The sequence below is a fragment of the Centruroides sculpturatus genome, unplaced genomic scaffold (assembly GCF_000671375.1).
Source record: "Centruroides sculpturatus isolate CEXI.00-Female unplaced genomic scaffold, Cexi_2.0 scaffold905, whole genome shotgun sequence".
NCBI classification, from domain to species: Eukaryota; Metazoa; Arthropoda; class Arachnida; order Scorpiones; family Buthidae; genus Centruroides; species Centruroides sculpturatus.
The window spans coordinates 54582-78612 of NW_019385129.1; the positions used below are offsets into that span (position 1 = coordinate 54582).

Below are 24031 nucleotides of genomic sequence, written 5' to 3' on the forward strand. Positions count from 1 at the left end.
AGGCCAGGAACACACATGCGTAAAATTCGGCGTAAAATCTAGCATAAAACAGAAAACGTAAAAATTTTTCTGAAATTTTGGCTGAAACAAAACTGAAAATAGAGTAGAGCATGTCTCTACTTTTTACGCCGAAAAATTTTTACGCCAAAATTCCTCCAATAAAGAGAAGTCTTTCCTGTGACGTCGAAGTAGACACGTGGTTTTTATTCTAACAATGGCGGCAATGAGGGTTAACCTTACAATTGTGATGGTCTCGAAAAAACGAAAAATAAATGAAATAGAGGAGTTTATTGAATCCGCTCGACCAAATCAGTCTCATGTATAAAGACACTGTATTTAAACAACGTTTATGGATGGATACAGGTGTTAAATTTCAAATAACAGGTAAGTCTAGTAGAATCGATATATAGGCCTAGTATTTAGATCACACGTTCTTTATTTGAATTTGGAATACAAGTCTATTAATTTAAATTTTCTATATTATAGCAGAGGAAGTGGAGAAAAAATGGAAGGTACAAAGGGATAAATAGCCTATATGAGAGGAAAAAATTAATAAAATTAGTACTGTTGGTGGCAGTGGTGTTTTCTATTCGGCCAGAATTTTTACGTATGTGTGTTCTGGCATAAAAGCGTAAAACAGAAACTGAACTGAAAGCTGATTTCTCATTCAGTTTTCTGCCACACAATTTTACGTATGTGTTTTCTGGCCTAACCCGTATACGAGTAATGCAATTAAGTGCTACTGCAGGAGAAAGCGAAGGCAGTGACATTAAAATCACGTGGCATCTGCAGCCAATTACCGTGACGATTCATTCCCAATTCTAAACGCATGCCTCAAAAGGACTATTGTTTAGAAAGACAGACTACTAACACGAATATGAGGCCAGACTTTAGTCTGCCATCATCGGTCCTCAGAACGGGCGACCGAGCCCGGTTGGACCGTTCGGAAAAACGTTCTGTCTGTTTATTAAGTTATGGCAACGCAACACTTGGGCGATCTGCCTAGGGGGATGCTATCCGGGAGGACTTTTTAAGGGTAACTGGTCCCTACTCAGGCGTTACAGAAGTGGAGAAAACCCGGAAAACTCCACGTTCTGGCGAGGCGCAAACCCACGACCGAACTCCCAGTGTTCTCAGAAATATTGTAAATTTGGTGAACTCCCGTGGCCGCGTTGCCTATGTCTTGCAGTTACTCGACCTCTGTCATTTTTGAGGCAAAGTGGATGGATCAAACAATGCCTTCGTGGCCTAACCAGTGGCGCACCCGAGGAGTGGACCAAAGGGCCCCGGCACCCGCAAAGTAAAAGAAACATTAGAAAATTTTCCAAAAATATATTCCCAATTAAAAATTAATTTTTTTTATTTATATTGTGTCGTGTTTTATTTTTATATTACTTACGAATTGGCGATGACATAAGGTGGGAATTTTATCGAGTTCTTGTTAAATATTTTTTATTGGTTCAATTCGGCTCTCCGAGATGAAATCTCGTGCGCGCCACTGGGTCTAGCCGTACCCGAATTTAAACCTAGGTTTTTTCGTGGCCGGAATGAGCGCATTGAATCTTTAGCGTTAAATCCGTGGGGCGCAAAATATGTTTTACGCGGCCGGGTTGCCCGTTCCTAAACAGCTAAGGTCGGCCAGACCCGAAGATTTCAAAGTAGGATAGAGGGCACTTTGTAAGAACCTCTAGACCACACCCTTTTCGTCCGCAGGTTTTTTAGCGAAAACTATCGATACCGGTCCAAAACTTTTACAACGTTAGGTTATTTTTCTACCAAAACATTGCTATCGGCAAAGAATAAAGTCCGACGGTCGATCTTTTGCCAGATATTAGTCTCCAAACGTGGAAGTTGCCGGAAAATCGGAACTGCCCAACAACGCCAGTTCCGGTCACCATCTTGCTGGCGGACGTCACGCTCGCAAGTTAACATAACTTGCATAAAGCGACAATGGGTGTCTTTAACAAATAATTATTGCATTAACTGGTACAAATGCAGGTCACGTGGCGAGGGGGAACCCCCTACCGGTAGACCCCCTCTTTGCGATCAATAAATGTCTAATGAACCACACCCGTACGGGCGACCCTTCACAAGATATAGTCCCCCAAAATCGGGCCGTGCGAGCTCCCAAACCCCTAAAATTATATAACATCACGTACTCTACCGAATGGTCTACTCGACAATTAATACGCAATTTTTTAATTAGTTCTGTTCAAAGCATCTTTTACCGGCTTATTAATACTGCTTTAAGTGTCGGATAAAACTAAAGTTAGAAATTTAAATTGTTCTCTCTGTGTCGCTACACGCCGCGATTCTTTTACAATATATTTTTATACACTTACCCGTGGGGGTTAAATTTACCCTAGGTAGCCAAGATGGCGGCGGTCGCCGATTCGGTCGGTACTTCCGGTCGCCATCTTTGGTTTGCACTCGCGGCGGCGGCGGAGCCGCCGCGAAAAAGGAAGAGATCGAATTAAAGAAAAAACAGATTACTTACTCTCTATTGTTCGCCGGGTTCTCTTTTGCGACGACGTTTGGTTTTTCCGAACGTCGACTGCTTTTTGCTCGTGCGCTTTCTTTTGGAACCGACGTTTTTTGTTTATTTCGCTTTCTTTCCGCTTGTCGAAACTGGAGGGGCGGCGGGTACGGTCTCGGGTTCTTTCCACGTTGCTGGTTTTCCGGAACCGGGATATATGTTGCGCAGATGCGTAAAACTTTTCGCCGGGTTTTTTCGACGGCCAATTTAACAACTTTTTGTACATGAACGAATACAAGTACGAGTCGGGTAGATCCTCCGTGTAGTGTCTTGGCAAGTTCTTGTTTTTCAAATGACCCCACAGTCGTTCGATTTTTTGGGTGTGCACCCCGGTTTTCGGATTGACAAAATTCTCCGAATAGTTGACCGTTCTGTGTTCGATGTCTAGTCCTTCCAGTTTGTCTATGTTGTTGTAACCTTTCCACTCGTCCGTGTGAACCGTGCTTCCGGAATTGACAAACTTATAAATGATCCAATTCAGTGTGTTCCACCTGCATTTTTCGCACCTCATAACGCACGAATTCCTATCGTATCTGTACTGTACATTATCTTACACTTATTGGAACACATTCTACAAACGTCCTCGACGTGCTGAATGCCTAAACTTCCGGCAAATTTGAAGTCGCTACCAATTCCGGCATGTAAGCCTAAATTTGCATATTCCGATTCCAAAAGTCGGTAAAACTGCCCACTCGTGCACTTCGACCAAAATTCTTCGCTATTAATTTCTACTAAATTTTCCATTATTAGAAATCTTTAAGAAATCAATTTTAATCGCACAAACCTCGCCTTTTTTCTTTTTTTTCCCACCTTTTCGATATTCAAAATCTCTCTCCCCGTTGTCACTTCAAACTCGCACGTTGCCGTCCGATACTAATTTGCATAATTAATCCGTCGCGAATATCTAAGGAGCTTTCTACGTCGACCGTCGCTCCCAGCGACCTTATCTGAGGCTACAGGAAGCGCGGCCATCTTGGCTACCTAGGGTAAATTTCACCCCCGTGGGACCTTCCGAAAATTTTATTTCCGCCGACGTCGATCCGTAAGTCTTCGTATTAATTAAAAGAGTAATTACTATCCACGCCACTCGTCGCCGGAAAAGTTACTTTCGAAATAATCGCTTGGGGCGCTATCTGCCTCTCGCCCTCTGGTGTTGTAAAACGGCTCGTCTGTACAGACTTTGGGTGTTTACGGGCAAATTTACGGGAGGAGAACCTAATTACCGTCCATTTACAATATTTTCGGAAGAAAACCCAAGTTATAATTACTCGATTTAAACAACTTGTTCTACTGCTGTAATAAGTACAGTACAATTTTAAAGATATATTCGGAATGTAACGTTACGGTGTTAAGAAATCAAACCGAGATTCCAATTTGTTTCATTTCTTTCCACCATTCCGTTACATAAATTTGCAACTTTTCTATGAAGTCTCGATAAACAATTACATATCGTTACATTGGGTAGTAAAAGTATGTCTACCGTCGTGTTATACGGGTTACACGTTCGTATCGAACGTAGCGCCTTGCACGCGTGGCGAAAAAATGCCAATAATGTGGGACCAGTGCCGGTTGCGTAGCATTTCTATCGACTAAATTAGTAAAAGTAATTATTTTTTTACGATGGGAAAGTTTTAAATAATCTTAAAATTTGATTTCGAGCGGAGAAAATATCGAAGGTTTCTAACCGGCGAATTTTGAAATGCTGAAAAAATTTAACACCGGCTGTCTTTTGTCCGCATTTCACTTTTGAAAAATTTAAATATCCCCTACCGAGCCATTTAAGAATCTCCATTCTGTAAAGAAAGACGTTTTTTTTTTTATTCAAAAAACGACACGGTTCGGGTACAGAAAACAACGGTTTAACGTATAAAGTTTACGCGCCTCTTTCCTGGTAGATTCGTTTCGAACGTCTTTACCCGCCAATGTACTGTACACGGACGTATACGATAAATGCGCGCGCGCACACGTGCATTGGCATTTATTATACAGCATATATTAACATGTTACATATATTTTGTAACATAGAAATACTAAATCTTATTTTTTATGCAAATTATTGTTTTCTATAAATACGATTTTCCTTCCAAAATGCAATTTGATGGCAAACGGGAATATTTTAATGTTAGGAACCTTCGTTAGATTTTTGTCTTTTGTACAGAGGTTGATCTTTGGACTCTGGAAATTTGTCTCTGATGAAAGTTTCCACGTGATTTGCCGCTTCTTCCAGAGCAAAGAGACTAGAGACGGCGCGACATCGTCGTTCAGATTGCATGTCGCCTACTAGAATGTAGGCGAGAGCCGCGTTATTCAGTTCCACATAATTGTACTTCTTGGAATGTAAATACACGTTCCAGACGTTTTCCGGCGACAGACGAACGACGATTTCCTCCACCACGCGACTTTCTAGTTCCTTCAAGAGTAATCGGTCGGAGACGACCATCAGCTCCAAAAGGACGGAGGTGGCGGCCGAAGTTAATTTGAAACACATGTTTTTGCAGTCGTACAAGTAATGAAATATGACTTCGAGAGCTCGTTCCGAAACTTCGGGCAACTTGATGCTTTCCTGAGCCGATTCGGCGAACGAACCCTGCAGCATGATTTGGAAGAAGGAAGACTTCTGCACAAGTTGAGATCTTCTAGCACCCACGCTCCCGCCGTCGTCCAGAACGAATTTCACGTCGTAACCGTCGCCGTCCACGGCGTATCTGCACGTGGCTTTATGGTCTTTCGTCCTAATTTCGTCGCCGACGCTGGGGTGGGCCACGTCGAACGGGCGTACGAAGTGTTGGCACAAGGCGCACAAACTGTTGACCGCGATCTCGAAAACGTCGCTCTTCGTCTTCAGCAGATTCATTAATATTTCCAAGCCGTAGCAATCGATTAGAATTCTTTTAAGTAAATTTCTTCTCCTGAAATAAAGAATAAATTCAATAAAGTCATTTTAACGTGGAAAATCGGCACCCAAAAAAGAACGGAGACGTACGATTACTCCAATACGCAAAACATCCATTTCTAATTTTACCGTAAAGTTCGGTAATTTCTGCAAACTAAAATGAAATAAAATTTAACGTGTGGAGCCGTGGTCGAGATCTTATTGCCCGAACCACCGCCTGGCCTTCCGTAATGGCCAGCATTAAAAATTGCATAGAATTTAGTTAAAATTCTGTAAGTATGTAGAAATCATCGTCGTCGTTTTATTCAAAAGGACTTTCCTAAACTAATATCTTCCTTCGACAATAAAAAAGATAACTTAAATCGAAAAACACTATACGTATTAGAGAATAATAAATTTCTATATGGATAAATTAAAGTTTTAAATAACATACCTTATTAAATACGGAATTGCAAGGATGCAAGACGACTGTTCGGAATCCAATCCGGTTAAAAGAATGTGACACAACACGCCCATTCCGTATCCGGATTCGGCCACAAAACTGAGATTTTTCAATAGCTTACTTTGAAGCAATTTTAGATGGTTGCATTTGTCGCAAATACTCGAATCGTGAATGGTTAATTTATTGCGAATCAACAATGTCGTTCCGAAATTAATCAAGTGCTCGAAGCAATAAAAATTGGACGTCAGACGCGAAAGAATTCTTTCGGCTCGAGCCGTGGTAGATACGTAACAGGCGTAATCTAATAATGCTTGAATGCACTCTTCTGTAACAATTTTATACGTTGGTTTTTCCATTTGAGAAAAATGGGACAAATGCATTAAAATATAATCCCCAACATTATAATTTTGCCTGTCTTCTTTATGAGAACTAGAATGTCCGGAAATGTCACTAGCGGCAGATATTCTCCTCCTCTTCGTGTTCTCGCATAATTTTAACGTCGGTTGAATAAATTCTTCATTAGAATTATTGGGATAAAGTTGACTTACGTCTCTCTTTTCGGATTGGGTACGAACGGTAGACTTTTGTTTCGATTCTGTTTTATTTGTAGTTAAGTTAGTTACTTGGGTACGATCGACGTTTAGATTTGATTCGGTGATTTGATTTTTTGTAGAAGCAAACGTTTCTGTACAATTTTCGTTTTCTTCTTCCGATATGTGTTCTTCGCAAACTGGGGAATACCTCAAAAGCTGCACCGTTTGTGGCGACTGTGAAGTAGACGACGACGAACTTGGAGAAGAGGGTGACGAAATAGAAATAAAGTCTGTATTTCTTTTCGGAGACGAAAGAAATGAATTGGGCGACCACTGAAAATCGTCTCTAGATGAAACGGCCGGTGACCAGACTCCGTAGGAAGGAGGAGGAGAAGGAAGACTCCAGTCGACAGAATAACGATCCGGAGAAAAACAGCTTCCGGTACTGCAAGGACTGCAAATATCCGATAATTGATTATCGAAAGCACATTCCGAACCAAAAGTTACTTCGTACTGTTCGTTCTGAATTTCTTGATAACTTGGACTATTTATACAAAAAACTTTGGTAGAATTATTTTCTTTTTGCATATTTGCAGTAGCATCGGCTACTTCGTTATCAAAATCACTGTCACATTCTTCGGTTATCTCGGGTGCTCTTGAAACGTTTTCACATAAATTTACAGTTTCCGAATCATTTTGTAAAACTTCTTTACATGCTATTTCTTCGTTGTTATATTGGCTTATTTTGTCTTCGTTTATCATTGAAGAACTTATGTATTGTTCGTCAAACTTTTCCTCGTCCAATTTATTTTTTGAACTGCACAAACTATCACTTTTTGTCGGCACTAGGATGTGATACTTTTTATTTTCAATTACATATTTATTGAGATGTTTGACTAAGGAATTGATAAATCCATTATCGAGAAGTACATTTAAACTAGGTTCGTCGAACCGGAATGCCAGAAGAGAAATAATAATACGTTCGTGGAGATATTCTCGCTCCGCACTGTTCAATAAATTCAGCAGAGTTTTCAAACCATTACTTTCTCTTATTCTAACTCTATTTACTGCATCTCGACAGCATAAACAAAGGGCTGTAACTAATTCAGTTACTCCTATTAAAAAAAATTATCAAATTTACTTAATTTAACTTTATATCTGAAATTATATACCATTACCTAAATGTTATTTTATTATCATATAAAATTTAAGACTTTCATTTATTCCATATTAATGTGTTAACTAAATATCATTTATTCAAAAAAAAAAATTAGAATCTCTTTAATAATTACTACAAATACTACTAAAAAATTTACATGCTTGATTTTTTTATCAACAATATTCAACTTATATCTTATTTATTAATGATATACTTTTTCTCATCATAATATTATCATCAACTTATTAACACTCTTGCTACAGAATATAGAATGTACCAGTACCTAGTTAATTCATTCATATGTCATAATGTCGTATTTACAGTTTTGCCATTCCTTCCCATTTACAGTTTTGGAATTGCATTCAAGATGACAGCTGTCGTGTAACACATATCAATCTGTTTCCCCCTTGGTCTAATGTGTTCCTGACATGAGTGAATTAACTTTGGGTACATTCTATATTCTGTAGCAGAGGTGTTAAGTAACTTATTTTCCCACCCTGTATTATATCTTAATAAAGCAACTAATTATTACAATATTCTATCTTATTTATTTCACTAACTGATTAAGTAATGTTTTAATTTGTATTTCAATGTCACTTATAAATTTACTTATTTTTAACCCATTACTGAGCTTGAGGAATATCATTAAAACGTAGTTTCTCAAAGTATCTTTCCCAATTCAAAAAAATAAAAATAAAAATATAGTTATTAGATTCTTAAACTGTAAAACTACAAATATTTGTAAAATTTTGATATTACAGTATTTGAAAGTAAAATTACTTTCTCAAAATTTGTTCAAAATTTCAATGTTGCACTTTAAAATTTTACTTTTTGAGTCAGAATTTTTTGGTAAAGCATAAAAAAAGATACAATGAATATGAATATTAAATATCCCATTACACAAATTAATATTAGATAGTTAAATTTATTGGTTTAATGAAGATTTTTTCATAATTCATATTTCTATTATAAAACAGAGCATAGTTACTAAAATAAGTTCTTCTAGTACTTTCAAACATTAAGTGTACACTGTCAGAATGCAGTTCTGTTACTATGGAAGCATAAGAATAAATCCAAAAAATAAATAAATAAATAAATAAATAAAACGTAAAGAAACTACATCACTAGGAAAAAAGCACAAAATTGCTGTGTCAAACTTATCATACAGGAACACACATGTGGAAAAGACTTTATTATTTAACACACATTATTTCTGTACAAAGTTATGGAAATGTATTTCCACCATTTTGTTCAGAAATATAATAAAAGTTTATTCTATCTAAGTCAGTTAAATAATAAAGTTGCAAGTTTCTATATGGTAAGTTCGAATAATAGCCTGAAATGCATTTCCACTATTCTGTATAGAAATAATGTACAAGGGTCATCCAGAAAGTAACAACCATTTGGTTTTAATAAATGAAAGAAATATATTTTATTAACAAAAACGTGTCACATACAAAATTGAAGCTTACTTTATTTCTCTACATAATCACATCATTATTTAAGCATTTGTCATATTTGTCCACGAGCTTTAGAATTCCCATGTCATAGTAGGCTACTGCCAGTCCATTAAGCTAGTTGTTTACTGCATTCTTCACTTCGTCATCACTTCCAAAACATTTCCCACCCAGAAACTCTTTGAGCTTTGTGAAAAGGCTAAAATCACAAGGAGCAAAGTCCAGACTGTAGGGTGAATGATCAAAAATTTCCCATCCAAATCGATCCAGCAAGGCTATGGTTGCAGCAGCAGTGTGAGGGCAGGAAGAAGCACAATACCACAAGAAAGCATTCCATTCCTATGATTTTGGACATTTTAGGGTGTCACAATATTGATGTGCATTGATCATAATGCTTTTTGGCATGAAATCCTCCAAGAGAACACCCTTATGATCCCAAAACACCATCGCCATGAGTTTTTGTGCTGACAGAGTTTGTTTGAATTTTCACAGTTTTTTGGGTGATGAGGGATGATGCCACTCAAGTGATTGGCGCTTGGTCTCCGGGGTGAAATGAGACACCCATGTCTCATTGCCAGTAACAATTTGATCAAGAAAGGCATTTCCATCTGCATGATACTGCATCAAAAATGTCAGTGCTGCACCCATTCTTTTTGTTCTGTGCTGGTCACTCAGTTACCGAGGAACCCATCATGCACAAATTTTGCTATAGCCAAGATGTTCAGAGACAATTTCACCAAGCAAAGAATGAGAAATGTTAGGGAAATAAATGTGTAACTCGTCCAAGGTTACGCGTCTGTCTTACACGATTTTGTTCTTCACTTGATTCTTCAAATCATCTGTGATGAGTGACAGATGTCCGGATCAAGTTTCGTCATGAACATTTGTTCATCCATTGTTAAACATTTCACACCACTTTCTCACATTTCTTTCATTCATTACTGTATCACCATACACTTCCTTTAGTTGACAGTAAATTTCTGTAGGTTTCAACTTCCGAGCATTCAAAAATTGAATAATGCCTCTGACCTCACAGTCTGCGGGACTTTGTATCACACTGTTCATTGTTGACAACCACAGAGATGCACAATAACAACTTGTTTCGACTAGCACTCACAAAACACTGAGAAAAGACATCAAGGAAACTATTTGACGTTGGAAAATAGACCGAGATCAAACTGCAAACGGAATGCACAATAGGTTGTTACTTTCTGGATGACCCTTGTATATTAATTAAATAATAAAGTCTATTCTCTTCTCCTAAATTCTAACATATTGTGTGTGTTCTTATATAAGTTTGACGGAGCAATTTTGTGCTTTTTCCCCAATAAACATAGAAAGCAATCAAGAATTAAACTATTTCAATACATCCCCTTCAAATTAAACAGAAATTAACAAAACTCAAAATTATGGATTTAAAACAAGACAAACTATTAATAAAATGAAAACAAAATTAAAATTAAAGAGCAAAAGTTATTCCATCTTCTTTAGTATCTTATAACTGATAGACAGACATGCTTGTCTATCAACTGTAACATGCTATATTAATAAGATCTAAATGCTCTGTAAAGCATTTCTCCCTCCCATTTATTTTGCATATATAAAAGTTCAAGTATTTTTCAATTAGTTACTTATATTGATACTTATGTATGTTTATATTATATTAACAGATCTGCTGCCATTACCTGGGCAAAAAGTAACAACATTAAAATGAAAGCTATATTAAGAGTGATTATTTTAACCTACAATTGCCATGTTTATCAGGTGTTAAATACATTATAATAAGAAAAAAGAAAATGTAACACAACAAAATAAAAATGACAAAAATCTAATGTATATGCTAGTTAAAGAGAAACTAATGCACACCAATAACTCAAAATGTTTCTTAATTGATTAAGACCAAAATATGAACATGTTATACAAGGCATTAGCTGCAAAATGAGAGGCCAGTTTAGTATACTGCATAATCCCATGGTTTACAAACTACTTCACAATGGAAAGGATGCAGTCAACAAAGTAAGAGATGACAGATTCCTTAAAGATCTTGAGTACATACGATCAACAAAATGATCCTTCTGTAAGATAGTAGCAGAACAATTATGAGATTAACAAGAAACACACCATAGCCCTTGCCATATATGCTTCAGAGAATGATGTACAGTACATGCTAATATCAAAAATGCCAACCTCATTAGGAAAGTGCAGCAAATACAGCATATTAGAGCACATGAAGCATTTGAGATGTTCAAATCTGAAACAAAATGTGTTTGTATTAACTTCAAGGAAGAAACGAACAAATAGTACACCTGGTAGGCCTTTAATGATGACATGTTATCAACTATGATATAAAGTAATACCAATAATCGACAACCATTATTTAACAAAAGTGATTGTGCACAATTTTATACAATAAAAAATTTTTTAAATTCATCACACTACAAAAAATTTTATTTGTAATTATTTGTGAAAATTCTTTCCATTTGGTAACATGTCATTGTATTATCCACACTCAACCTTTATGTAACATTACTGCTAAACAGACTGTTGTTAGATATTGATGTTAAAATAATTGTCTTGTACATTAAATGAATGCTTTAGTTGTAAAATATTGAGAGAATTGTATATTTGTAAATTTTTCCTCTCCATTTTGTAATATGTCATTGTTGTTATATTCCAATTTTGGAATGTAAAAACAAACAATGACATATTACAAGTCTGAATAAAAAATCAAAAATACAGTGGAACCTTGGTATACGACCTTAATCCATTCCTGATGTTTGGACTTATACCGAATAGGATGTATACCAAACCAACCTTTTCCATAAGAAGTACAGTAGAACCTTGAAAACTCGACGTAATGTGGACCGAAGGGTGGCCGAGTTTGTGAAAATGCCGAGTTATCGGGAATGGGGTTAAAAAAAATAAGTACGAGTATTTCCTCAGAAAATACTGTACTGTACTTGTATGTATTGTTTACTTGAGAATATAACAGAGAATAAACTGCCCAAATACCCTTAAACAAAGGAAAAGTACGTCCTTTATGAAGGCATAGAGCCTTTACTACATGAAAATGAAAATTAATGAATACACTGTGTACAGTAATTTACCTGATAAGACAGACCTCAGAAAAATACTTTATGAGAGCTTTTATACTTTTATAAAGCTGTCTATAATGAAAATTAATTAACTAAGGATTTTTTCGCCCTGCCAAGGTGTGGACCAGTTATCCGGAGTGCTAAGTTATCGAGGGACGAGTTTTCGAGGTTCTACTGTAATGTAAAAATGATTAATCCGTTATCAAGAAAAAAATGGCTGGCTTTAAACACCTCACTTTCCTGGCTAGTTCCTGACTGATTTTTCATGAGATCAGCATGTATCTTTTTAGCTTTCTTGCAAATAATTGCTTCTGATACGCTGTCTCCAGCACACTGTTTTTCAGTTATCCCAAGCAAAAGCAATTTTTCAACATGATCTAATGTCTTCGATCTCTGTTTAGAAATTGATTTAACCCCGTTCGCAATGTTAGCAGATTTAATAATGTCTTTATTTTTTACGATTGTCAATATCATCGTTCTCGGAATATGGTATGCAACAGTTAAAATCTTGAACATGCATGCCACCTTCATATTTCTCAACAATTTCTTTTATCAATTCCATTGTGATCCTAGTCATTTTTTTTAGTTTTCTGTTGCTTTTCATTTGCCATTTTGCAATAATAAAATTTTACTTAAAATTTAAAATCAGAAAAAATTTAATAAAGTTATAAACTGTGGCACCGCGAACGTCTAGTCTGGTTTAGTACACCAATAGTGCTACTTGTTCATAGATGGCGCATATAATTGAATTAAGTCGTATACCAAACAAAAGTCATATACCGAGCAAAATTTGTTTCGTCCAAACAGGACATATTCCGAATTGGACGTATTCTAAAGCAGACGTATACCGCGGTACCACTGCATTTGTCTATTAAAGTTATTTACTGAAATTTTAAGGTTTTAAAGTTTGTGAGTTATCAAAAAAATCTACTTTGAAGAAGGGAAAAAAATCAGTCTTACTTAAATTCATATAACAAAAATAAAAAGTAATGAACAATCAGATTTTGAGGCAAACAGACCAAAGATTCATGCTCTGCATCCTAAAATGTCCAAGTAATATTTTGTGCCTGCTAAGAATGTGTACAGAATGATGAAATTTCATTGGTCATAGACAGGAACTGATGTTTTTCAACAAAAAATTAGTTCTGCATGCACAAGAAGATAATTTAAGGAATTCTAATTTTTTCTAATTTTAACTGCAATGTACCATTCACAGCCAATTATGAAATGATAATTGGTCAGCCAACCAAATTTTGCAAGAAATGGACCAAATATTTATAAATGGCACCCTCAAAAATCCTAAAAACATAATACAAAGTTACCAAAGACTGCAAAATAAGTAATTTTCCTAAAAGAAAGTAAGAACAACACTGAGTGTGGTGTTAACAGTTTTTTTTATTTTTGCTGGCACTTTCATATAGTGATATGTGTCTGCCATCACACCTTTGATGTGGGTGTATGCATGCACTGCATGATGCTTCATGACATCTTGCGTAATCAAACTTTGAACACACACATAACAAAGTTTAATTTTGATTTAAGTGCTATTTATTTAAGTTAAAATATTGTGTTCTACATTTTAAATTTTGTTTGTCTGAAGATGACAAACAGAAGTTTGCTGAAAGCACTTGCGAAAATAAAAGATTGTTAACACCACACTCAGTATTGTTCTTACTTTCTTTTATGTGATATTTGGCATGAGGTATCAAGACACATTATGTAATTTTCCTATTTGAATGCCACCATTCCACCAGTCAGATAGAAAGAAGGTCACATTGAGGGCAGAAGGGTGAAGTTAATTCAACCAGAAGTAGCCATTGACCTCCTCCCAGACAAGATGGTAAAAAGTTTTATTGTATTTGCTCAAACTGTGTCAAAATATATAAATAACAAACTGACTAATTTTCTTCTTTATACATTAAATAAAAGCATATATAATAAAAACATTGAAAATTGGTAAGTTATTTCAATGATATTCTTAGATATAAAAAAATAAAATATTAATGTTACCTGGTTTTCTGTTTTGATTGTTTTCAATATTTTTAATGAAAACAGGTATTACACCACTGCTACCTAGACTAGGTCTAATTGCAGCTTGAGTAGTAAGATTGATTAAAGATGTTAAAGCATATTCAGATACATCATTATCAGAATGATTACTTAATGTAATTAGTTCGTCGAGTCCCTGACCTCCTTGAACCTTTGTTAAAATAAATTAAATATAATTAAATATTATTTTAAGAATTACAGTAAAATTCCACAAGAATGATATTTTATAAATTGGATAATGCCACTTTTTGAAATTTTTGTTATTTCAAGAAATTATATAAAGACTAAATAAATAATGAATATATTTTCAGTAAAAAGTTTCTATTTCATTGTTTTTCATTTTTAAAAAAGAATGAAATAGGAAAGTAGGAAAGTCCCTTCAAACATTATTTGTTTGAAAGGGACTTTCCTTTTGATCAAAGATTAAGATCAAAAGGCAAACATTAAGATCAAAAGGCAACAAAGATAACATCAGAAAAAAAAAAACAGTAATACATTTGATAAAATGGCCATAACATTAAGTACAAACTCTGAAAATTTCTTTAAAAAGTTTTTCAAATAAGACAATACATAAAAGACTATTTCCTGAGGTGTGATAAGGACAAGACGACACTTTTATGTATTGTCTCCTCTGGAAAATTTTAAAATAAATTTCTTAAGTTTGTAACATTAATACATTTTCAAAACTTTTTAGATTGAATTAATTAGTCAGTTGATACATTTTTTTCTTATTTTATTAAACTTTTTTCTTTTTAAAGTAACATTTTTGAATTTTTTGCATCCTAAATTGTGCAAATTTTCATTTATTATGAATTTTGTTCATTTTTTTTCCAAAATAAATATATTATATATTTTTTGTATTATTCTAACATAACATAAAAAATTATTAGGTAACCAAAAAACTTCTGACGTTTTTTGTGAAACTACAAAGTTTAAAGAATGTTACACACAATACACAATAGATGGCACTAAAATTCCAGCAATATGTTAATCAAGATTTAATGCTGACTCATCTTATATAAAAAAAAGCAGAAAGGTTATCTCTTAATATTATAAAAATTGACCTGAAGATGAGTACAAAAAACTCTATAATTTGTGCTTATATGTTGTGTGAGTTTAACCCAGCGTGAGTGAGGTCAGGTATGTCATACCCGAGAAGATTTTAAATGCAGATTATTTAATGTTATTGTTGCCATGCAAATCCCGTTGTCACAGTAGCTGGAGGTAAGGGAGTGGGGGGCTAGGCACAGTGTTGAGTTTAGTGTTCTGCCGGTGTCAGTGGGAAATACACATAAGCAAAGGTGGCTGGGGTACGTCACACCCGACCTCATAATCGGTGTTACATTTTTGAGTTGACAGTAAGTTTATGAGTTATAGTTATTTATAGTATTTTTAGATTTATTTCTAGATTTCTCAAATGATAGTCTTCGCATTAGATAAAAAAACATACATCTTCCAAGGAAAACTCGAAAAGTGATTACTGATCAACTGGGAGAACCTTCATTACCTGTTTCCAAAAAAATGGCTAATAAATATGTCAGGTGTGGTGAGTGTACTAAAAAACAGATAGGAAAACAAAACATTGCTGTTCGAAGTGCAAGAAGCCAAAATGTATGAAGCATGCGATTTTTATGTGTGAAGATTGTGCTGATTTGTAGGTGTAATGTTGGTGCTGTACAAATTGATCTCATAAGACCTTTTAGTTTTTTTTTCTATTTTTATAATTGAAAGATACTATAGTTATGTTGATTAACCAAAGAAGTAGTAATTTTGTTAGAATTTTATACGAAAAAATGTTAAACTACCAAAACTTGTACTTTTTCAAAGAAAATATAGACACTTTGTTATTTCAATTAAAAAAAAAATGCTTTTCAATCTTAAACATAATATTTTATTTACTCATCTTGTTGAATAGATACTATTCTTATTATCCCAAGTGAAAAAATACTTTATACACAATTATAATATAAAAAATTCGGCATCAAAGTTTCGGGTATCTCCTACCCACCTCATAGCTGGTGTAACAATTTCTCACATCATTCATGCCGGGTTAAACTTGGAACAAATGCTGTGCAAATGGCTCAAAAAATATGCCAGGCTTTCAGACAAGGTTCTGTCAGCACTCGCACCACCCAAAGGTGGTTTAGAAAATTTTCTTCCGGCGATGAGTCGCTTAAAGATGAGAAGGGCAGCCATATGTCATTAATGATGATGAATTACAGGCTGCAATCAAAGAAGATTCCACTCAAACTTGTCAGATGTTAGCACAAAGGTTCTCCGTAAGTGATGAAACTGTACATTTGCATAGTACTTGGGAAAGTTTACAAGCTCAGCAAATGGATACATCAATTGACACCTGCCAATATTGTGCATATGGTGGACTGCAAATGGAATTGTTCACTATGAACTTATACCATCTGGCCAAACTATTACTGCTAATGTCTACAGTGACCAACTCTGTCAAGTTCACCAATCACTTTTGAAAAAACAGCCAGCTTTAATGAACCGTAAAAGCATTCTTTTTTTACACGATAATGCTATAGGCCTCATGTTGCGCGTGTGACCTCTGACACAATTCAGACCCTTGGATGGGAACGTCTTTTGCACCCTCCTTAATCTGCTGACATTAGCCCTTCTGACTATCACCTGTTTTTAAGCCTAGATAATCATCTGCAAAATCAACAGTTCAGAAATAGAGAGGCTATGGAAATGGAGTTAGAAAAGTTTTTCAACTCTAAAGATCGTGACTTTTATAAAAATGGAATTTATAAGCTTGTTTCTCGTTGGGAAAAGATTATTGAAAGTGAGGGTGGTTATTTTGATGAATAAATTGTGTTATTTCCTATTCATTTTTGTTTGTTTTCTTTCAACAAAAAACAAAAGAACTTTTTTGGTTACCTGATATTATTTATAATTTTGGTCAATGGTTTCATACAATTTTTAAATTTAAATATAAATGCAACATACTTAGCTGAAAACAAAGAATTTTCAATTAGGAAGTTAAAAATTTTAATGCACTCATCTGGCAATATTTGTTATTGCAATACTGTAAATTCTGAAAAATTCCATTATTTCAAATATGCCATTTTTTCTAAACAACATATTTTTAAAACAGTTCTAATCTATAACCTATGAATTACAAAATGAGTCAATTTATTTGACTTACTAAAACTTAGATAACTTCAAGCAAACATAAAAAATAAAGATATCATTAAACACACAATAATATAAATAAAATACAAATTTTCAAATTATGTTTGATTCTATCTATATAAATAATAATGTAATGTCCGTTTGTTTTTAATAGCTAATCTCCGCAAGTTCTTCACTGATTAGAATTTGCTTTGAATTGCTTTGAATTGCTTTGAAATTTTCATACAACGTTCCATTTGAATACGGGCATGTTTTTATATAATATATACGTTGAAATTCCCTCCCCGCCAGAATTAATAATAAAAAAAGTTATTTTTTAATGAAATCTCATAACAGATGGCACACACAATTTTAACTTCATACTAGTGTGTCTTAGTTTTTCTTAAACAAATATTTTTTGCCTGGAAAATTATGAAATATTTAGCTATAAAAGTTTAAAAATTAATTAAATCTTATTTACAATTCCATATTTTTTTGTTTTTTTGTTGACTATTGCCGTATAGTTCAAGAGACATTTCTGAGAACAAAACTTTGGTTCGATACATTAAACTTATGGGAGATGCACTCTCTTAATGACATTTTCTCATGATCCAACTAACTACATGGTAAGAGCGGGGATACTACTGCATACATTTTAATCAGAAAAATATTAGAATTAATTTTAAAGGTAATATTTTTAAAGGTAATTTGATGTTTAAAGAGGAATTAATCTATATAAATAGAAATGTAATGTTCATTTGTTCAAAATCTCTGAAAGTTCTTCACGGATTGCTTTGAAATTTTGACACAACATTGCATTTGAATTTGTGCATGCTTTTATATAATTTAGATGTCGAAATTCCCCACATGGGGAAGAGGACAGGATTAAGGCTTACCGTGAAGAACTCGGCTTCTATTATACTACCTTAGATATGTTTTTTTTTTTTGCGTTTTTAATTGTGTTTTAATAGAATACATCAAAAGAATGTACACTGAGAAGGGATTTTTCGAAATTTCCCCCGCAGAGGAAGTGTTATACATTTTTAATAGATACATTTTAAGCCACAGCAACACATGGCCGGGTCTGCTAGTTTCAAATAAATCTAACAAAGAATGAGATTTTCACCTATAAATAAAATACAAATTTTCAAATTATGTTTGACATTTTTGATTTTATTTTATTATTACTATTTTTTTAATTAAAAGAACTCTATATTATGGACAAATCTACTAATGTACCAAACCATATAATAAATTGTCTTTTTACTGACCATAAGTCACCAACCATTGTTTTTATACAACTGTAATCATCAACATCTGTGGTTGTTACCATTGATTGCTGTCTCTAGCAGTTGACCTAACCAAGCATATCTACTCTGGTCCATTCATTGTTGTCCAGAATAGATATGCTTGTTCATTCTAAAAATTTTTTATTGATTTTATTCCAGACACAAAACCAAATGTTGCCAGATGTGTTTTGCTTAAGAATTCAAGTGAAAATAGTTTGTATATTTATTTTCTTTAATTAAAAATTTAAAAAAATTTTTAAACTTTTACTTACTTGTTGAGCACATTCAGCACTACAATTTTGTGTCAGCCAAGCAATTGCTCTTGTGCTATTCTTCTTTAAATTATTATTTTCTGAACTTAATAATTCAACTATTGGAATTATACCTTCATGCTGCACAATTTCTATTCGATGTTCTGGTGTATTTCCCAATATTCTAAAAAATGAAATTATTATCTTACTTTTTAAACTTTTCATTTTGTCATAATTTTTTTAATGTGATTTTATTATTAAAAAAATTCACAATCCACAATGCGATTGTGGTATTCAGGAGGACCAAACACCATTTCACTTTGTTTTTTCTGCAATAGGTACAGTACAATCACATTAGGGATAGCTTAATGAGAGCTGTTATTCTTAAAGGGTACAACTGGCCTTGCAACCTGCACCAACTCATTTACACGTACAATGTTCCATCATCTACTCATATTCATATCCCTTAGTAGGGCTCTTGAGAGCACTCACTCCAGGGGCACAGATGGCAATTAGCTTTCCCTGCTTTGTTTCAACTGTCATTATATAGCTGTCTTTTAACTTTGTATTTTAATTCTTATTTTCTGTCTTTTTTCAGTCTAAATTTGGTTAGTCCTAGTTGTAAGTTAGATTAGGGACTCTTAGCTTGGTTTCCGGTTAGGTTATGATAGGTTAGGTTAAATTAGATTAGGGTTTGTTAGCTTTAGTCAGGTTAGTAGGTTAGATTTGTCCTAAGTTATGGTAGGTTAGTTTAGTTAGTGAGTAAGTTAATGTTGAAAAATATATATAAAAAAATAATAATAAAAAATAAAAAATTTGGGGTCTTGCTCATTTGTCTCCTTAAAGTCTTCACATTCCAATTCTCAAGAGTCTCTGTGGGGGGTTTTGCAGGCTGATGATCTAGGGAGCCCCCCTTCTTCCCTTTACTAGGCAAGGTGTTGAAGTTGGAAATTGTTGCAACCCCAATGCTGTTCTCTCTATTTCTAATTGTGTTCATCTTACTAGGAAGGTTGTTACGTTAGCAATAAAGCAGAATAGTTTCCTGTTACTTTCTATGCTTCTTCCTCGTATTATATCATAAAAAGTTAAAGTTTTTACTCTTTGTTAATTAAAATTTACAAAATTTTATAAATCTGCTGGATTGTTCGAAAAATTCAAACCAGTAATGGGATATATATATAAATTTATTTATTTACTTATTTATTATATATAAAAATTTAGAATGAAATATATAAAAAGGGAAATCAGTCATAAAGTGATGAAACAGATACATTACTTTTTAAAAGATATTTCTAGAATTTTGAATTATTAGAAACAAACTTTCATAGATTTGATTTTTTTTAGAAATTAAAAGAAAACTGAAAAATATGATAATTTTATAATTATAGATTAAGTCTATTAAAATACAAAATTCACAATTTTAAACAATTTAAATATAATTACATAAAACTACTAACCTCAATGCCCGAACGGCCGTAAGTTGACATTCTACATCTTTTGTTGACTGTAAAAATTTAATGATAATAGGAATTGCTTTTAATTTATGGATACATCTCGCACAATCACTATCAATAGCGAGATTAGACAATGCTCTACAGGCACGATTCTGTACGGTTTCCGAAGCAAGACATCGAAGAATGCGAACTAAAATTTATATTTTATATTAAATGTAAATACAGAAAACTGAAATCCTTTTTTTGCAATAAAAAGTTTCTCTAACTTATTAAACTTCTGTAATGGCAACAAAACTAATTTATATTTTATTAAAATTATAAAAAAGTACATGTATACAATTATTTTGATTTAATGTAATTGAACAATTTTAAAGTAAATCACAAACCATTTTTATGTAATCAAGAATATATAGGGAGAAGCATTTATATATGAATAATGGTTTAAAATTTATTAGTAATTTCGTAACTTAAAATGTAAAATTTAAAAATCCAGATTTACTCCTGTCTTTGGTTTTGATCAAATGTTTGAAATTATGCAATTATAAATTTTTATTGCTAAATGATAAAACATTAAAAAAATATTTAACCAAATATACACTCACCATATATCAAAAGAATACTACAGAAATTTATTTGCAACCACCTACCTCCACATCAGTACAATATTATAGAACCTGTGAGTTTTTATGAGATGTTACAGTTACAGCATCTCGCAATGATAAAATGATGAATATGTAATTGGCTTCAACTTTGAAGTGTTATATCCCTCTATCCGCCTGGAACCCTGCTTCTGCCATCTTAAGGATTCCTTTTTGAACATGTTAGCCTCTCTCCTACCTTCATAGACCAAGTTTTAGAACTGGCAAACATGGCAATATACTCTTCATTCTTCCAGTTTGATGAAATTGTGTACTTGCAAGGGAGAGGAGAACTCTATCCTGCTGAAATACAGCACACAAATCCACATTTTTTCCAGATATACAGATGATGTACTTATGGAACAAACAGCTGACATACAGGAATTCTTGGTTGATGTCAATAACAATCTTTATAGGCTAAAACTCAACCTAGAGCATGAGAATGACTGAGGCCCATTTTTTTGATAAGGTCAAATAATCTGCTAGATTATATCTGGCTATAATATGGCTACTATTCAATTATTAAATATTAAATATTTTTGCCTAGAGGTAGGTGTTAGGTGCCATTTCTTGATAAATTTAAATAGTATTTATTTATTAAATAGTAGCCATTTTATAACCGGACAAAAACCAGCAATCATTTGGTCTTAATAAAAAAATCAGATTAACAGATGTTTATATTTGTATATATACATCATGTTGGGATAATGCAATAGCTAGCTGAATGCCAAGGAGGGCCTATTAAGTGGACACTTGACATGTCAGTGACATTCCCAGTCAGCACAATATATTATTAATAGTTCTAGAGGCAAAGATTAGATGGAGGTCCAGGTAGCATAACTGGCAACACATCCACACAGTATGCAGGAGATGCAGGTTTGAGTCACAATCCAGACCAATTCTTTTATCCCAGAACTTTCTAAATTAAAAATTAAATATTAATTTATTTATAAGTATTAAATTTATCAAGAGATGGCACTTAATGTCTACCTCTAGACAAAATTACTTAGTATTTAATTAGTATATAGTAGCCATATTATAGGCTGATATAATCCAGCAGATCATTTGGCCTTAATAAAAAATCAGATTAATGGATGTTTATATCACTTTTTGGATATTCTTATCATACTTAAGGCTGCTGGAACAAAGACTAAAGTTTTTCAGAAACTCTTATACAACCCTCTATTTATTCCATGGATCACCTACACTACAAGTTAGCCACTTTCAAAGTCTTGATGAGAAGAAAATCCTCTGTTCGGATGCTGTCAACAGATAGGGAGAGCTAAGCAACCTTAAAACCAGCTCTTGGTTATCATCATATAAACACTCATTGACAACTTCTGGAACACCACAGATGTAACACTATCAAAGTGAACTAAAAAGTGATCAAGTCCCTTAGTAATGTGCTGCCCTTAGGCAGGAGAATACTGTACAAGAGGAATCATACAGTTTACAAACTCCTTCAGAATAACAAAGACCTATAAGACATATTCAGAGTTTCAGATGTCTATGCAGTATCCATCATGGATGACAGGGTAACAGGTGACTTGGTATACATAGGAGCCACCATGTGATTCTTAATTTCATGATAAAAGGAATATAAATATAATGTTAAGTCACTCCCTTCCATAATCCTAGCTGGACAATTTGGTCAAGGTTCAGTGGAATGAAGCCAAAGTCACCAAGCATATCAGAAACAAACACCTCCTTAGTTACATCGAGAACCTCAAAATCTATAAATCAATGCATAACGGAAATTCTATCAACTACAAGGACCTAAACACAATATCAAGAACTTGGTAATCCTTTTTTGAAGTTTATACAATGTAAAGGGAAATGCATTTTGTTATTATTTTTTTCATCATTTTTTTAGATATGTCTGTTAGTATATGTAAATGTTCAATTTTTGGAACATCAACCTGATAAAGAACATTAAAACTGATCAAAAACATTAATATTTTAACTGCTATTAAAGGTTGGATGTGACAGAGTAAGTAAAATAAAAAAAATTGATTTTAAAAATGAATATAATTATTGTAATTCCATTTTTTTGAAGTCTTACACATCAAAGAATTTTAGAGAGTGTGTTAAAAACTACCTGTTTTGAAATTAATAAATTTACTAATGTTGGGTCAGCTAGGTCCGCAAGTTTCATCGAAAGCTAATTGTCAAACTATGAAGAACTCCTGTATAATTATTATGCATTGAATGAAGGATTTTATCCAACTTATTGTAAGGAAAGTATTTCACATGGTAATTATGAAAGTAAATACTATACCTCAAAAATTCATTTTTGTTTACTGATATTAATGGAAATGAAGTAACTGATGTTATCTTAAATATGGGAAAGTCTTCATATGACACTGACTATTTTAATTGTATTATTCTGAGGTAAATCATATTTGTAATTGCAAAAACCTGTGGACATACTTATTTAATAAGTCTGTGAAATCATGATATTTTCCCAATTATTTTACAAGGAATGTAATTATATACCAAGATAGATTCACCCTATTTTCATATGAAAATGAAGATATTTTGTTTTGACTTTTGACTAAGATTTCCTCTCTTTGTTAATCAGAAACTTAGTATAATAAGTCCTATTAATAAACAAGGTCCAAGTAGACCATATTTACATAGAAATGTAAAAAGTAAGGACAAAGAGATAAAAAGAATTAAGACCTAACTAATTATAAAAATAATTGATATTATCAAATCAAATGTACAGTACAAAGTTAGGATTAATAGCATTAATCAAAAAGTTGTTGTGTGTGATCCACTGAAGAAGTAGATCATAGATGTAGTGGCTAAGATTACACCCAGTATCTCAAAACAAGTTTATCATGTTATCACTGAACATTGGGATGTGTGTGTTAAAATGCAAAGTGATCATGCTGAATTGTATTAATTTTTTGTTGTTTTCATATTTTTGATTTGTTTGTAATACAATGAGAGTTATTAAAAGGTTGTTTTTTACCACAGAAACAGATAGCTGTTTTATAAACATCTAAAGTCATCTGTAAAACACTTGATATAAATATGGAGTCACTAATCAACAGAGAACTATGTGACAAAAATAAACTAAACTTTGAATATAACTTTT

General features: G+C 33.4%; 1 protein-coding gene across 1 annotated transcript in view; it reads right to left on the minus strand.

Annotated features, from left to right (window-relative positions):
- Positions 1 to 4226: 4226 nt before the first annotated feature.
- The window catches only part of LOC111635180 (armadillo repeat-containing protein 5-like), a 28907-nt gene continuing 9102 nt past the window's right edge, over positions 4227 to 24031 (minus strand). Inside the window, exons 3-7 of the mRNA XM_023380072.1 lie at positions 20294 to 20480; positions 18858 to 19020; positions 14126 to 14315; positions 5863 to 7519; positions 4227 to 5445 (exon numbers count right to left, since the gene is read on the minus strand). Coding sequence (XP_023235840.1) covers positions 4659 to 5445; positions 5863 to 7519; positions 14126 to 14315; positions 18858 to 19020; positions 20294 to 20480 — 2984 coding nt within the window. The 3' untranslated portion in view covers positions 4227 to 4658. The remainder of the gene's footprint in view (positions 5446 to 5862; positions 7520 to 14125; positions 14316 to 18857; positions 19021 to 20293; positions 20481 to 24031) is intronic.